The sequence below is a fragment of the Glycine max genome, chromosome 14 (assembly GCF_000004515.6).
Source record: "Glycine max cultivar Williams 82 chromosome 14, Glycine_max_v4.0, whole genome shotgun sequence".
NCBI classification, from domain to species: domain Eukaryota; kingdom Viridiplantae; phylum Streptophyta; class Magnoliopsida; order Fabales; family Fabaceae; genus Glycine; species Glycine max.
The window spans coordinates 47532274-47550490 of NC_038250.2; the positions used below are offsets into that span (position 1 = coordinate 47532274).

The 18217-nt window shown below is 31.0% G+C and overlaps 1 protein-coding gene across 1 annotated transcript; it reads left to right on the plus strand.

Moving 5' to 3' along the window:
• Positions 1 to 6863: 6863 nt before the first annotated feature.
• On the plus strand, positions 6864 to 14146 carry LOC100810630 (protein TIC110, chloroplastic). Its single transcript, XM_003544871.5, has 15 exons — positions 6864 to 7424; positions 7515 to 7574; positions 7737 to 7860; positions 7997 to 8065; positions 8180 to 8278; positions 8561 to 8627; positions 9023 to 9087; positions 9206 to 9300; positions 9502 to 9629; positions 9730 to 9830; positions 10642 to 10858; positions 11087 to 11241; positions 11852 to 11977; positions 12066 to 13034; positions 13687 to 14146. The coding sequence occupies exons 1-15, from the start codon at positions 6961 to 6963 to the stop codon at positions 13927 to 13929; spliced, it is 2982 nt and encodes a 993-aa protein (XP_003544919.2). The 5' UTR covers positions 6864 to 6960; the 3' UTR covers positions 13930 to 14146.
• Positions 14147 to 18217: the final 4071 nt, after the last annotated feature.

Genomic DNA, 18217 nt, shown 5'->3' on the forward strand with positions numbered 1-18217 from the left:
GCTATAATTTTCCAGTCTATAATTATCATATACAGAATGATCGGACAAGGTCAAGCAGTTTTTCCAATGCCCTAGCATTTTTCCATGCGCACCATGCATGGAGAGATGAGGGTGAAGCTAACCAATGAGAATTGAAAACAGAGAGGAGTTGGTGGTGATTGGTGAGGGGCAACAACTAATCTCGGGTAAAAATGCTTCTCATACTTTTTTGTGATCCAACAAATCAAACTCTTTGCTAAATTACTAGACTTTTGACTCATGTCATTAATTTGAATTTTGAAGGACGTTTAAGTCTTTAACTGTTTCCTTTCGCTGACTAAAATTCCGATCCAATAACTCGGCTCGCCATACACATAGACGAGTGGAGATGTTTTATTGACTTTCTCATTTCATAATCTTATTGCACTGAATTTGAAAGCTAGCTTCTAGAAAGTGTTTATTCCTCTAGTTGTATTTGTCATTAAAGATAAGGTACACATATTAAAAAATTATTTATTTTATATTAATTCCATGATAAAATAATTTTATTTGATTAAAATATTCTTATTAACTACTTTGTATAGTTACAACAATAGACTTTTCTGGTTCTTTTTATAAAAACTAATTAACTAATTCATGAGGATTAAGATCATTAGTCAATTTGTCCCCCAAAAAATAATTAGTTAATTTAGTAATTAGTAACGTTAAGTTTGATATAAATTTTATATGTTCTTTTCTAAATATTACTCCCTGCATTAATAATATATACTCTTATTTCTTTTCTTTAAAAAATATTTTTATTGACTTTAACTTTTTAATCTCTTATCAGTAATATATTTATTAATTTAATTTTTATTGAGTATGCATTTGAAGAGACAAAGTAAAGTTTCTAAGTGCTCTACATATGAAACAAAGTTAGACTCCCATAAGGTTAAGACATCAATGTATTACTCGTTTATTTAAAACAGATAAATATTTCACAAATAAGGATATTTTGTGAAAAAAAATAACGTAAGATACATTATAATTTGGTTATTGTAAAAAAATCAATGAAAAATTCTAATTTGGTTCTCTTAAAAAGACTAAAAAGAGTGTCTGTTAATGTATTTATTTCTTAAGGATATTATTAAAAAAATTAGTTAAGATTTTTTATATTTTAAAATGAAAAATTGTTTGAAAAACAATCCAGAAAGTAAAAGGCACTAATAATCTAAAATAGTTCTATTATTTAATCAAGTATTTTTATTCTTTGTTAATTATATAAAATTATAGAGTTTATTAGTCATGCAATAACAATCTAAAATAGATCTACAGTGCTACTCAATCAAAAATCTTTATTTATATGACTTTTATAGTCAACAATTAATTTACCATATATCATAATTTATAATTAAATGAGAATATAAAACTCTTTTATGCTTGTTAATACATGGCGTATTTTTTCAAAGTTTAAACACTAAACTAAAGGATAAAATGTATAAATTCAAAAGTTAAAAAAATTGCCAGTTGGTTTCGATTGAAAAAGATAAATTAATCTAATCATTCAACAAGATAACAAGTTGTAATTAATTTGGTTCAAACTTATCAATTTAGTTTACTTTGAGTCGTTGTGATTCTCAAGTCAATCCATCCTAATCACCAGAAAAATATGCATTGTGGCCAGTATACATATAAATACAAGAAGTCCATTATCCATACATTTTCTGATCCTCACAGACATACAAACATGAGATTTTTTTGGTTTCTTCAGTGCCTCTTCTGTCTGGCCATGCTTCTCATCAACCCCTCTGTTTCTCCCAGGTAATAACTTTTCTCAAAACCTTTTTGCAACTGAGTAAACTCTTACTTTAGTTTTTGAATTTGAGAGTTGTTATAATAGTTATTGAAATTAGAAAAATATTAAATAAATCCCTAAATTCAAATTATTCTCATTTTAGTTTCTGAAATATACAACTTACTATACTATTATTATTGTTGTTATTATTACTATTTCTAAATTTTACAGCTTACTATATGATTATAATTTCTAACAAAGATAACAACAAAAACTAATCTAACTAAAACATTTAATTTCAAGAATTAATATGACATTATCTCATAGATTCAAAAACTAAAATATGGTTTATTCTTTGCAGAGTCCTTAAAGCATTAAAAATTAAGAGTAATTTAAAAAGAATCATTCCTCATTTTAGTCATTTATTTTCTTGAAATCTAAATATCATAATGAATAAATAACTTTAGCCATTAAATTAAAAAAAAAATAGTGAGAATAGAAGAGTTACTCTTGGTTAGGGGTACTTGATCCTCCTCATATATAATTTTTATTAACCATAAATAACTAAGTTTGTTGTTGTAATGAGATGGCTTGTTTTGTGACAGAGCACCAGCTCCTCCTACAAGCCCAGACCCACTCCATCCACTGCCACCCAAGGTCTCTGATGGTTCACGGCCATGAAGAATTTCTTGATAAGCTTATATAGTTATAGTTATATATATATATATATATAAAGTTTGGTTCTTCTACATTTATGTAATATCTCTTTCCTTCTAAACCTTTTCTGCTTGGGATCACCAGAAATAAGAATAGTCCTACTCCAATGTTTTTGACTATATTTGTACAATTAATACTTTGATCTTCCTTGTTGCGTGCAACATATAATGCCTCCAGCTAATCTAATCTAATATGCATTTAGAAGAAGAGAGAAGAAGGAAAAAACACATCAGAGAATACAATTGCTTATAGAAAGTAAGAAGAAGGAGAAGTAATCATTAGGAGTCATTCCTTCCTTTCATTTCCTTCTCTTATTTTATTTCTCTTTACTAAATATTCTCCTCTTGCAATTATAAAGTCTCCTATGACTATGAGAGACTAAATCTCTTTTGGGAACTTGATAGCTAACTAATCTTGATTTTTTCTATCTATTTATGAATATTACATTTGCATTATCATTTCTTGTGCTTAATATTATTGTTTGTGGCTTGATCACTCATTTGCATGATAAGTTTTAAGGATAGTGTTAATAGACATTATTTTCTAATAGAACTGGGAAAGGGTATCTAAATAAAATTATCACTAGAGATAGGTTGATATTTGTTTAGCATGTTATACATCTTTATTCTTAATGCAATTTACTATTTTAGTTCTGCAAAGAGATCTTGGAGAGAAAATAGATAAATTAGGCTCTTTCATGCGGGAATCAAAGTTAGAGTATACTAGTAGATGCAAGTGTAAATTGAAATAATTATAAATAAAGAAAAATCATTAACATTATATCAAAGAGTAGTCCTAATAGGCTAAGTTCCCAATATTATTGGGTTCTCTAATTTTTTGTCTTTAATTAATCAATTTAAATTCTTGTTTAATTTAATTTTCTGTCAATTTAAATTACTGTTTTTCTCATAACCTTTTTTTGTCAATTTAAATTACCGTTTTTCTTATAACATTTTCCAGTCAATTTTCTTTCACTTCTTTTATTAATAAAATATCAATTTACCTAAGTACAAATAAAGTCTCTGTGGATTCGACACTCAGACTTCTATTTTAACTTTACTACTTGGGACTAATTAATGCACTTGCCAATCCATCAACACATGATTGGTATGACTTAATTTGTAGAAAATAAAAATAACATAAATTAACTTAATCTTAATTAGTTGTGTTTAGTTTATATTAACTAAACTTTTTTCATAACTTAAATCATATAAATTGATTACACCATAAAGAATGTTCTTTCACTATTGATTTATGAATGTTTCCTAGTAAGTCTCAATCCATTTGCATGATTGATATAACATAATTTGTAGAACATAAAAATAACATAAATTTGTATCTTAAACCTCAAGGGCATCTAAGTACATCCATGATGAAATCTTTGTTAAGATTGTTGTTATAACTATTGACATTTATGTTGTATACATGCATCAAGCATAAGTCCACAATTGTAAGCATGGTGTGGTCATCCACCTAAGTTACGATTACTTGGTAGGACCTTTAACCTAGTGTCAAAGAGTTGGTGGGGTCAAGTGATATGTCACAAGTGACAAACCACTTCTACATTTTCATAGATTAGTTGTACGTCATTCTTTAATGATTTATGACACATGTTGTGTTGAGGATTCATGTGATCCATTATTATTGTATCATATTAAAGAAAGTCTTCATGTTGAACGTTCAAGTTGTTAAAATAGTCTTCATTGAGTGAATCTAAATGCATTACGCAAATGTTGTCTTATCATCAATATGATGATTCATAATGGTTGATCTTTTATATATTATTTGATTGATTGTTAATTAAATTATGCTTAGAATGCGATGTTGATATTTAAGGAAATTTGTTCATATATTAGCTAAATTTTGTAAGTTTTACTCAAGTAGTGTATACATGTTGTGGTTGTGATAATCACATGATGTTCACCAAAGTTTGTGTCAAGGTTGTCAATAGATTGTGTGCACATAGGCATCTACTGCATTAACTTTCAAGAGACCATTTGTTAATTGTGAAAATTATATTTATTCCTTGAAAAGAAAACATTTTTGAAATGATAAATGAATTTTTACTAAATGATTCTATTAACAAAAAATGTTTAAAGATGAGACATATAATTAATTCTCGTTTGTGAGTTCTTTTTAATTAAATAAACAAGTTTATAATTTTCAACTTATCAGAGAATTGTCTAATATTTAATGCATACAAAAATTATAATTTTGATAAAGACATCCATTTTTATAATAGTAATATAATAGTTTATAAGATGATTAGTAAGGAAACTTGATAATAGTATTTTTAATTTAAAGGTTATTTTTATAATAATTTCAATTTCGATAGTGATTCTAAAAGCAATAAGAAGTTGAGATTGGAAAAGTAAAGTTTTGAGAAGAAATGAAGATTGAAAAAAGTATAAGGTTTAAAAATGTGCAGTAAACTAGGTAAACATGAATTCATAAAGGATAGAAATAGAATACATATGCACTGACTTGCTGAAATTGTAGCCAATTTTCAATGGTAGGCGTTATTTGTGTTTGAGGAATTAAATGATAGTGTTTCAATCTCCTGAAAATTGATCGTCAATAATTTTATTTATAGACTTCTAATACTAATGGTCACATTATATGATTTCAACATCCATACAATGATATTCCTAAATACATTGATTTGATAATACATACACACTTACTTGATGAGATTGTAGCCAATTTTCAATGGAAGGCGTTGTTGGTGTTTGAGGAATTAAGTGATAGTGTTTCAATCCCCCAAAAATTGGTCCTCAATAGTTTTATTTATAGACTTCTAATACTAATCGTCGAATTATATGATTTCAATATGTATACAATGATATTCCTAAATACATTGATTTGATACTAATAATTGTTTTCGTATAACTTCTTCGCAATTGTGTCAATTAACACTTCATTTGTCGAAAAATATCTTGCTTCCCAACACTTTCCAATTCAGATGCCTGAATGAAATTATCAATCCCAATTGAAATACCTCTCTTCGATTACACAATCAACTTTCTTGAATTTTTATTTTATCATATTTCAATCGCTTTTGAAAAAATTCTTTTACTCGTCTCGAGACAAATATATCAAAATAGAATCGTCACACCATCATAAGAGACCAAAGTACATGGAAGATTGGTTGAAAACTTTAGATGATTTGGTATATAAGATGACTTATATTTTCTTGTGTGCTCACAATAAATTCATATTTTTATATGTTGTTTTACGTAATTTCTTTCAATTTTGGCTACTCATTTAAGAGATATGGAAAGAACATGATGTCACTTAACTGCTCATGTGAGCTTTTACGTATTGACATCCATTCCTTAAAGTACCTTGTCCCTAAGAGACTTTCTACAATAGAACAACCTGATGATATTTCACATATTATTTATCATTTTTAGACATAGTGTATAATTGTTATGTTTATTTAGGTTGTGCGTGATATATTTACCTGTTGAGATAGTTTGATGTTGACAATGGTTATAGTTTTGTAAGGCACAATAATATTTATTTGGATGACTCATGATGTATTTAAATATATTTATCAAATTTGATGTTTCTTTTTCATTCCTTGTATGTGAAGTACTGATTGATTAAAAAATGTAGAATGAACACAAAAAATTTACACTAAATTATATGAATAAATTAATTAAGTGCTTTTTTAAATCAATCTATTTTTTGTTCTAGTTATTTGGTGTCATATAATGACAACATGTCCTTACAGTAAGTGCTTTTTTAAATCAATCTATTTTTTGTTCTAGTTATTTGGTGTCATATAATGACAACATGTCCTTACAGTAAGTGCCTTTAGTTTCTATATAAAAAATTACTTTTAGTATAAATGACTTTTAGCTTAGTTCTAAAGAATTACAATATGAAGAAAAATTAACTTTGAAGCCAAAAGAACCATAATAAATTTATCAATATGTTTGGATGTTTAGTCTTCAAAGCAAGCTTGCTATAAAACTTGGTATACTTTTTTGAACTCAATGCAAAAATACTTTTAACTACTTGTTTAAGTTTAATTTTCAAAAGTATTTTTTAATAAATAGAAGAATTTTATATTTTTGATGTGTTTGTTTAAATTATTTTTCTTACAAGAGGTGGTTTTATACCTTTTTTTTTTTATTTTAATCTTATCTCCTTTTTTTCAAATACTATTTTTTATAATTATTCATTTTGAGTTTAAACAAACTAATAAAAAATTGAGACAAAATTAATTTTACTCAATAATTATCAAACATTTATAAAGATAAACAATTGTCTGTTTTTTTGTTCCATTCACCAAACTCTATCATAATAGCAAATAATCCCCACAACTTTTGAATATTTCTCTATCACCCACGTGTACCATTTACCATCTTCATACTTAAACGAGGAATAACTTATCTACAATCTGCCCCTGTATCTTCTTCTTCTTCTTTTTTTCGTTAAACCCTATAATAACAACTACTCTACTCTACGACGTCGTCTCAACCATGAACCCTTCCACACTCACCCCTTCCCACACCCACCGTCCTCTCCTCCTACCCTCTCCCTTCTACAGCAGACGGCATCGTTTCAGAGTCTCCCTCCCTCGCTGTTCCTCCGACGCCGCCGCTCCCTCTCCTCCGCCACCGACGCCGCCGCAGCGACCGCCCAAGGACCTCAAGGGAATCGAGCTCCTCGTCGACAAGCTCTCTCCGCCGGCCAGGCTCGCCACCTCCGCCGTCATCGTCGCCGGCGCCGCGGCCGCAGGCTATGGCCTTGGCTCCCGCTTCGGAGGCAGCCGCTACGCCGCGCTCGGTGGAGCTGTTGCCCTCGGCGCTGCCGGCGGTGCTGCGGCGTACGCTTTGAACGCGGCTGCTCCGCAAGTCGCCGCTGTGAATTTGCACAACTACGTCGCGGCGTTCGACGACCCTTCGAAGCTGAAGAAGGAAGAGATTGAGGCCATTGCCTCCAAGTTAGTTTCAGCTGCTAATAATAATAACCGTTAGTTTTTTTTTTCCTTCGTTAAATCGATTTTTTGATTTTGAAATGGTTGATTTTTCAGGTATGGTGTGAGCAAGCAAGATGAGGCATTCAAAGCTGAGATTTGTGATATATATTCCGAGTGAGTGACAAATTATTATCATTATTATTGTTGGTGTTGTTTGTGTAGTGGTAACGAGTTATTATTTGTTACTTGCATTTGTGTAGTGATAATGTGTTATGATGATTTGGCTGTTTGATTTTATAACTGAATGATTGATTTGTGGTATAACGTGTTGTTCAGGTTTGTTTCTTCTGTGCTTCCTCCTGGTGGTGAGGAACTTAAAGGTGACGAGGTTGATAGGATTGTCAGCTTCAAAAATTCTTTGGGAATTGATGACCCGGATGCTGCCTCTATGCACATGGAGGTATTTTTTGTTTGTTGTGTGTGTGCGTGTGTGTGTGTGTAGACACACCTGATTACCAGAGTAGATTGAGTGTGTTTATTATGAGGTGTGAAAGCAGTTCCGTTTCTTACTGGTTTGGTGCTTGTTGACTCCCTAGATTGGGAGGAAAATTTTCAGGCAAAGGCTGGAAGTTGGGGACCGTGATGCTGATGTTGAGCAACGTCGGGTAAGATTGTTGTGTTGTGATGTTATCTTAACCGATTGGTGGCAACACCATCATGGGTTTAGATGAATAATATGGATACTTGGAGCTTGACCATTGTTAGAGTCTCCAGTGCAGGCGTTTCAAAAGTTGATATATGTGTCAAATCTTGTATTTGGAGATGCTTCATCTTTCCTTCTACCTTGGAAGCGTGTATTCAAGGTCACCGATTCCCAGGTATTTATTACTTATTTGTTAACTGGTATGCCTGGCTTGTGTAATGTGATATTAATATGCAATTAGGATGAGAGATTTGGAGCATAGGTTTATGACTGTGTATAGGCATTTGCTTGAAAAGGGAAGACCTAATGTGCTGCACGAAATGCATTTTGCCGTGTTTGTGATCAGTGACATGCTGGCAACATTTCTTAATAATTCTTATATGTCCTCATTGCCATTTCTTATCTTAGTGTTTTTGTTATTTTTCATTTGACTAGTTGACCATAATCTATTTACCAGATTGAAGTAGCTGTACGTGACAATGCGCAGCGATTGTTTGCTTCCAAGCTGAAATCAGTTGGCAGAGGTAATTGTGTAGTCAGTAATTCCCCTTGGTCCTTGTTTGCTCTTACTGTAACAAAGTTGATCAACTAACTCATGCTTACTCCTCATGAAGTTGTCATAACTTTATACTTTTAAATTTTTCTTATTAATGCGAGAAGATAGTTTTTTGCACTTTTAACAGTCCAATGTATTTAGTGGAGAAATGATTGTAAATGATACTCTTGTTTTGTAATTGTGCATGCATTTCTCATTAAATAAAGCCTTAAAATTTTGTTTGTACTCATCTGACATGCTGGATTTTGTTCTGTAATTCTCTAGAATTACTATCATCCAAACTAGCGAATTCTTTCTATAGCAATTTTTAGAAGTTTTAAATCCTGTTGGCTTTCTAAGTGCTAACCAATGATTTTTTGGCAGATATTGATGCAGAACAACTTGTTGCACTAAGAAAAGAACAACAATTATGTCGCCTTTCTGATGAGGTTCATTTTCATTATTTCTTCTTTCATAACTTTCAACTTCTCTGGGTTAAATTTGCCATCAAATAGTTCCTAGGTATAGTATAATCTTTTTATTAATTAAAGGAAATTTTCATTGAAGCTTGCCGAGAACTTGTTTAGAACGCACACAAGGAAATTGGTTGAGGAAAATATTTCAGTGGCAATTGGCATACTTAAATCTCGCACCAAAGCAGTGTAAGATTCATGGTTTTTCTAAGTATTCTTTTTTGAGAGATCAGGTCATTGCAGTTAATTACTGAACCAAAGATGGTTCCATATTGAATTTTGAATTCTGGGCATGTTTTTCTTGCTATTTGTTTCATTAGTGTTACTATTCATTTCTTAATTTTTACAAAAATAGAATTTGCCATGTCTGATCATCTGTGAGTTTTTCAGTCCTGGAGTTAGCCAAGCAATTGCAGAGCTGGATAGGGTATTGGCATTTAATAATTTACTCATCTCATTTAAGACTCATCCAGATGTGGATCGCTTTGCCCGTGGTGTTGGTCCAGTTTCTTTAGTGGGTAAGTGTCTGTGATTAGGTGTATGTGTGTATATATAACATGCTGTTTTCTCTTTTTAATCTAAATTCTTGAAGTTTACCGCAATTCATTTTTGGCATAGGTGGAGAGTACGATGGTGACAGGAAAATAGAGGACTTGAAACTCCTTTACAGGGCATATGTTTCAGATGCTTTGTCTGGTGGGCGCATGGAAGATGACAAGGTAAATGGCCATGACAATTGGATATGAACTGTGAACTTCTCAACATGCTTTTTCTCAATATTCTCATTTATTTTGAAGTTGAGTTTGGGTTAGTGTTTTCCAGATGTATGTTTGGATTGAATAATTTATTTTCTAAAAAAAATGGAGTATTCAGCAGCTATTTATATTATATTGGGACAATGAATGGTGCTATAGTATGACTATGTATTGATGATCTATAACTTCCCATGGGTTTAATAGAGATTGAAACCTAGCAGTTTAGCCTTAGTTATTCTTTATCGTCTCTATTGTTTTATCTTTCTTTTTTGATGTAGTACCAGTTACCAAAGCATGATTGAACAGGCTGTTCAGTGCATGCTACCATATCCTTATTTCTCTTAAATTTATTTTCAGTACAAGGTATTTGTTTACTGTTTCAAGCCTACTGGATTTTCGCTTATTGGAGCATTTTTTAGTGTTATAAAACAATGTCCTGGCTCCTTGCTTAACACTAACAACTTAAAGCTTTTAGGTCAGGTGGTTTGTTGACTGTTAAGATGTACTAGCATATAGGTCAGGTGGTTTGTTGACTGTTAAGATGTACTAGCATATGATTCCCCTTTGAATATAGTTACATATGTTCTCTAATCTTCCTCTCATGACGAGTCAGCATTCAGATAAGCAAAGACACAGCAATGACTCGAAAACCATGATATCCATCACTATAAAGAATTCTTATTGATATAAGATATGAAACTTGATCTGTCAAAATACTTATTTTTTTAATATAAAATAAAATATTATATTTTAAATATATTTATTATTTTTTCAGCTTGCTGCACTAAATCAGTTAAGAAATATATTTGGACTGGGTAAACGTGAAGCCGAGGCGATTTCACTTGATGTTACGTCGAAGGTATATCGCAAACGACTTGCACAGGCTGTTGCAGATGGTGAGTTAGAAATGGCAGATAGCAAAGCAGCCTTCCTTCAAAATCTATGTGATGAACTTCATTTTGATCCACAAAAGGCCAGTGAACTTCATGAAGGTAAAACTTATTCATGCTTACAGTTAGTTGGAAGTTGACCATATTTTAGGCCTTTATTATTAAACACTTTACGTTCTGTCGGTTTTTATTCATGTGCAATTCTTAAATCTTAAGGTTGTAAAATGTAAACTTGTAAAACCCTTTTTACATGATGTGACTGTTGTCTTCTTTTTAATATTATATTTATTTAGCTATACCACAATCTAACGATAGTATATTATTTTTAAGAAATTTATCGGCAAAAGCTTCAGAAATGTGTAGCTGATGGGGAGCTCAATGAGGAAGATGTTGCTGCTTTGTTGAGGTTGCGTGTAATGCTCTGCATACCGCAACAGATTGTTGAAACAGCTCATTCAGATATATGTGGCAGTTTGTTTGAAAAGGTAGTCGACGTTTACTTTTCCCTATCTAATTGTTTGGTCCTTCATAGGTGTCAAATTAGTGAAATTACATATTTCTTGCTGTGAAGAAGTACGATCCGTCCATGCATTGTAACAAACTGATAATGATAATATGAATCCATGGATGAACACTAAAATTGCTATCCATATGAATATGGGTTCAAGATGATTATGGAACTGTGATTATCAAACTCATAGGTAGCATGAGAAGTTACAGTTGTCAAATTTTAATGTGGTGATAAACCTGATAATGCTTTCATTTACTGGTAGCATGGAGGAGACCATGAATCTACTGCATTTTTTTTATCTTACAGGAAGGATACACTGTTGTAGTCTGTACTCTGTACATGCTAGGATTTGTCTTGAATTTCTAAAATGTGTATCAATTGGAATTGTTACTATAAAATCTGTTTGTTGGTTTTATTATCTTATATCAAAGTTGTACAAGTCTAGAGTGCTTAACTTGATGACATTGATATGTGAAGAAATGGGTTAGTTTTTATTTTGGTGTATCATGAGATATGTTTCAATCTGTCAAGAGATATTCAAAGTTTTATTGCATTATTACTAATTCATGTTTCCCTTTTGATAGGTTGTGAAGGAGGCAATCGCATCAGGGGTTGATGGATATGATGCTGAAATCCAGAAATCAGTAAGAAAAGCAGCACATGGCCTGCGACTTACTAGGGAGGTTGCTATTTCTATTGCGAGCAAGGCGGTGAGTATCAAGTTATCAAGAAATTCAATGCTCATATATAGGTTTGAATTGGTTTAAATTTTGCTCTGATGTTTTTTTGGCATTACAGGTAAGGAAGATTTTTATTAATTACATAAAACGTGCACGGGCAGCTGGAAATCGTACAGAGTCTGCGAAAGAACTGAAGAAGATGATAGCCTTCAACACCTTAGTTGTAACTAATTTGGTGGAGGACATTAAAGGGGAGTCAGCTGATATTTCAACTGAAGAACCTGTGAAAGAGGACATTACACAAACTGACGACGAAGAATGGGAATCACTTCAGACACTCAAGAAAATAAGACCGAACAAAGAACTTACGGAAAAGTTGGGAAAACCTGGTCAGACAGAAATTACTCTGAAAGATGATCTTCCTGAAAGGGATAGGACTGATCTTTACAAGACATACTTGCTTTATTGTCTAACTGGTGAAGTGACAAGGGTTCCGTTCGGTGCTCAGATCACTACTAAGAAGGATGATTCTGAGTATCTTCTTCTAAATCAGCTTGGTGGGATCCTGGGATTGAGTAGTCAAGAAATAGTGGAAGTGCACAGGGGTCTAGCTGAGCAAGCTTTTAGGCAACAGGCTGAGGTAATTTTAGCTGATGGACAGTTGACAAAGGCCAGGGTGGAGCAGCTTAATAACCTCCAGAAGCAAGTAGGCTTACCTCAAGAATATGCTCAGAAAATAATCAAGAGTATAACCACTACAAAAATGGCAGCTGCCATTGAAACTGCTGTAACTCAAGGGAGGCTCAATATGAAGCAGATTAGGGAACTCAAGGAAGCTAATGTTGATTTAGACAGTATGGTATCCGAGAACTTGAGAGAAACCCTCTTCAAAAAAACTGTTGATGACATTTTCTCATCCGGTACAGGAGAGTTTGACAATGAGGAAGTATATGAAAAAATCCCATCAGATCTCAACATTAACAAAGAGAAGGCAAGAGGTGTTGTTCATGAGCTTGCAAAAAGTAGACTATCTAACTCATTGGTTCAGGCCGTGTCTCTACTAAGACAGAGAAATCACAAGGGAGTGGTAAGTAATATTCAAAGCTTCATGTTCACTTAGTGCATGTTTGGATTCACGTTGGATTATCTAAAATTACGTGCAAATACTAGATCATATGATTTCAAGTAAATGCTCATATATGTTTGGTTTCACTTTAAGAAATTGATTCCGAGTTGATCTTGAGTTGAAACAATTTTAGGTAGTTTTTTGTGTTGAATAAAAAAGGTTTATATTAAGTTTTATTTTTAACTTGCTTTCTGAAAAAAAAATCATCCAAACATAAGTGATTTCACTTCAAAATCAATTTTGCAAATGTTTGTCCCAACATGGTTATTGTTTGTTTGGACGAGCGTTGACAAAATTGATTTTAAATTGAATTGATTTTGCAAAATTGATTATTGATTTTAAATTGAATTGATTTTGCAAAATTGATTTTAGTTAAAATTGATTTTGAAGTGATATGATTTATGCTTGTGTTTTTATTATAAAATTAAGTTAAGAATAAAACCCACTATAAAATTTTGGATCCAATTCCAGCGTAAAAATTATTTAAAGTTGTTTCAATTCAGAATCAATTCTGAGTTCTTCTTTAACCATCTAAAATTTATCTAAAATCAATTCTCCAATGTAAAACAAAGCATGCACTTATTCAAACATATTTTTACGTTTGGTTGTACAGGTTTCTTCACTCAATGACTTGCTGGCATGTGACAAAGCAGTACCCTCACAGCCAGTTTCATGGGAAGTGCCAGAGGAGCTTGCTGATCTATACACCATATACTTGAAGAGTGATCCAACTCCTGAGAATTTGTCTCGTTTGCAGTATCTGTTGGGTATAAATGATTCAACAGCTGCTGCTCTTAGGGAGATGGGAGATAGATTACTCAATACCACTGCTGAGGAAGAGAAGTTTGTATTCTAGTGTTGTGATAAAATGTTTGGCATTTTAGGCATACTAGAGATGCTTCAAGTCCCCTTAATTTTGCCATTTTTTATTTGCCATTTTGTTTAACGGTAGCAGAAAAAGAATATCACCATGTATAAACTTTGGAATAGAGATGAGTGCAGTGCTGAAATCTTAGATAATATTTTGTTTGAGATAGTTAAATTAATCAATTGTTATTTTGTATGAATGAAAATAAGTTCTCATAATCGTGAACAAGTTTTTCACCGAGCTTGTTTGTGTTTGTTTTTACATTTAAAACTCAGTTTAACGCAAATCCAACATTTTTTTGGACCTTTTACGTTGGAAAGTTAGATCGTGAAAATGAACATTAATTTATTTATATCATAAAAGTTTAATTATTCATTTAATCTTTATAATTTTTAAACTTATTTTTTTAATTTTTATAATTAACAAGTAGATTTTTTAGTTTCTAAAGTTTAATGAGTAGATTTTTTAGTTCTTAAAATTTATATTTTAATTCTTAAAAAGTTTCCGTTGTTAAATATACTTCAAAATTCCTCCTTTTTCTTTATAGATCTATGGTGATTTTGGAGACCAGTGATTGTGGAGTATTTTTGTTGTATGGTACCGTCTTTATATCCATCTTTAAAAATAATATTTCATATTTTTGCTAGTAATAATTTTAATTCCTATTCACATAGCCATCGGATACTTATATATTGTTGGATATTTTTCTTTTACATAGTGTTAATAATAATAAATCAATAAAAATAATTTAATCAAAACAAACAAATATAAAATTAATTCATTTAAACTCAAATGATAAGTAAATAAAATTATAAAAATAATCATTTAATATAATGATCGTTAAAGTTAATTAACATATTTTAATGTTTTATTCGGTTAACAAAAATTTTAAATTAAAAATTTAATATTTTTTATTCTTTAATAGTGATACTTAGAGACTTAAAATATTAATCATAAAAAGGATAGTTATATATTTTTTTAAAACTATATAAATGTTACAAATGAGTGAAGCTTTTATATATTGTCAGTGTTGCAGGAAGGCTCTTGGAGTTTTCAAAGAAATACGGCAGAGGATGGCTGGAGAGGGTGGAAGTAGCCAGCGGCAACAAACAGTGGTAGTCAGAGAGTTAGTAGGAGGAGTTACTGGAAGGGAGTGAAGATCCTGTGTTGACAGTACCATGAGGGTAAAAAAATAATAGTTCATGCTAAACCTTATAAAGTAGTCTACCCTAGTCTTGTTTGTTCTTAATTTGTTTAGAGTGTTGCTAGGTGCATCCAGTATTTTTTTAAAATGGCAAAATTATCCCTGCTTTCTTTCTCTCTTTACGGATTAAGTTGATCTGTAAGAAGCTTGCAGATCAAGTTGCTCCGTAAAAGACTTACAGATCAACTTGATCCGTAAGTCTTAAAAATCAACTTGCGGATCAACTTGATCCGTAAGAAGCTTACGGATCAAGTTGATCCGTAAGTTTATGGATCAACTTGATCCTAAGTCTTAAAAATATATTTGCAGATCAACTTGATCCCAGGAAGCATGCGGATCAAGTTGATCCGCAAACTTCTAAATGATCAAGTTGATCCGTAAGTCACTTACGGATCCACTTGATCCGTAAGAAGTTTATTATCTATATCAACTGCGGATCAATTAAAATCTATGCGAATCAATTCATTGCATATGTGGATCAACCTAAATAAACTGGATGTACAAAAATATTTTAAAAAATACACATGGGTATTTTTGTCTTTTCATGTTAAGTGCTGGGTGCACCAAGAATAATGCTGGTGCACCAAGCAACCCCCATTTGTTTACCCTCTTGTCTTGAAACCGTACGTTGTTCATGCAAATTCTTTTTCTTCAAAATTTTCCTATATTTTATTAGATAGATCAACAGCAGTATTTTTTCTGTGTCCATATAAAAGAATGCAAAAGAGACTACAGTAACACATGCCAGCATTTATTGATCTGACATAAGTATTCCAACAAATGAATAAGAAAAAAGGAATAATTTGGCCTAATTTGTGCCGTGAGTGTCAAAATGGTATAGAATCCACCAACCCAATGATCATCACCCCCCACTTGATACAAGAAGTATTGGTAATTTAGCTGTTTGCGCTAACATTGCATGAAGTGCTAACAAATGCTACACCTTGTTTGACTAGATGAAGAAAACCTTACAAATCATGAGGTTTGTACCACCTATTCTTTTAATATTTATTTATTTGAGTTTAATTTAAAATGGATATGTATTTATTTTGGTGCTAAAACTATGAGACAATGACAAATTAATTCTGAAAAATAAAAAATTTAAATTTAGTTTTTGAATGTAAAAAAAAATGTTAGAGGTTGATTTGGTTAAATTTTTTAGATCATTTAAGAATTAATTTAATAATAAATTATTTTTTAGAATTAATTTAATATTAAGTTGTAAAATTTAAGAATCAATTTATTATTAAATTATTTATAAGATTAATCTATCACATTTTTTTATATATTTAGAAATTAAATTTAAATTTTTCATTTTTTAAAATTAATTTTTTATCATCTCGTACTTTCATGGACCAAAATAAATATTTTTTCATTTAGAATTTTCATGAAAGCACTCCAAAAACAACAACGGGCACTCGTGCTTAATGGAATTGAAAGGAATACTTTTGATTATGCTTGAAATAAATAGTTAGTGTAGATAATACATTGTCGACTAAGACGAACTAAATATAGGGGAAGATGAAAATGTTAAGAGAAATGAAATTAATTTATTTGATTTTTGCTTTTAACACAACCAAGGATACACCAGTATAGTTTAAGTAAAATTATAATAATGTCCAAAAAAATCCACAAACATACTTTTCCCAGGACACATTAATTTTCTATCAAATATTGATGATACATTTTCACTATTTTTGCTTGAACGACTTATTCCAATAATGAAAAATGTTAATATATAAATATATAGTATTTGCTTTCATAAATATCTTCCATTTGGTCATCATCGATATACCTCTAACCATACTAATCGTATATTTATAAATTCGCTGCACAAATCGTATATGATAAACTGAATTTTCTTCAGATAATGGCCAATAATAATTATTAGACAATAATAATAATTCTTTTTGATTGTTCTTTTGTTAGAAAGGTATATACATAGTAACTTGAAACTCCTGCTGTATAGTTTCAAACATGGATCTTAATTAAAAGCGTTAGTGGGGTGGTAGCGTAATGGAATAAAGAGTACTAGAGTAGGTATTCTTTCATATACGCAAATTAATTCTAATGAAAATTCATAGCCTAATGAATATGAAGCATAAATATTTTCAGCATTACAGCATAGGAGAGGAAGGTAACTATCTAAAAGAGAGTAAAAGGATAGATGGTTTGCTTCACTCAAAGCTTTAACTAGATATCTCAATGAAACGTGTTTATGCTGCTAACCCTGATTAATTAAGTACTACGTACTATTATGCATTTTTTTTAAAGCTCTCTGATTAAGTACTAAATTGGTTACAATTATCTCCAACTCTTGGTTTAGAATTGACTTGTGCACGCAGCACACTTTTCACCTGCTTAGTTAGAATTCTTCACTTACTCTCACAAACCATACTTAAATATATGCCGTTTACTTTTGGGAATTATTACTATTATCACTATCATCATTTTCAGACAAATTAAAGACAATAAACACTAATAAGTCATAGTTGAAATTAACACTTGAGGATGTTAATAGGTTCGGCGGGTTTGCAGAACTTGGTTTCCAAGTTTCTCAAATAATTTTGTTGACTAGTTTGATTCCTTTTATCGCGTGTTCACACTCCAAACTACCCATTTAGTGGCAAATTCTTTTATTAACTATCAAATAAATGTTATCCCATTTATTTATAATTTTATATAAAATATGAATCAAACGTATTTTGAAACTTAAGCTTAGCTCAATTTATGTTCTCAGGGGATTTTATTTCATGATATAATTTTACATTTATGTGAATCATATTTCTAAAATTATTATGCCCAGAATGTTATTCTCATAAACATGTTTAACATGTTTGGTTGAAATTTAATTATTATAGAAAATTTAAAATTTTTTTAATTAATTTTTTTAAAAATAAAAGTAAATTAATGTAGTGAAAATAGGTAATTATTGTAAAAAATAACATTCATTCTCACGAGAACATTATATATCCAGAATATAGTTTCCTTGAAACATACCCAAAAATAAATTCTCATAGCAGTCTTCTAATAAACATGAACATATATTATTCCCACCTTCATATTTCTGGG

Excerpts from the sequence above, each read along its gene's own strand:
- LOC100810630 (XM_003544871.5), top strand. The coding sequence starts at position 6,961 with ATGAACCCTTCCACACTCACCCCTTCCCACACCCACCGTCCTCTCCTC. Across the intron at positions 7,575-7,736 it reads ATTTGTGATATATATTCCGA|GTTTGTTTCTTCTGTGCTTC; the intron begins GTGAGTGACAAA and ends CGTGTTGTTCAG. Across the intron at positions 9,088-9,205 it reads TATGTCGCCTTTCTGATGAG|CTTGCCGAGAACTTGTTTAG; the intron begins GTTCATTTTCAT and ends TTTTCATTGAAG.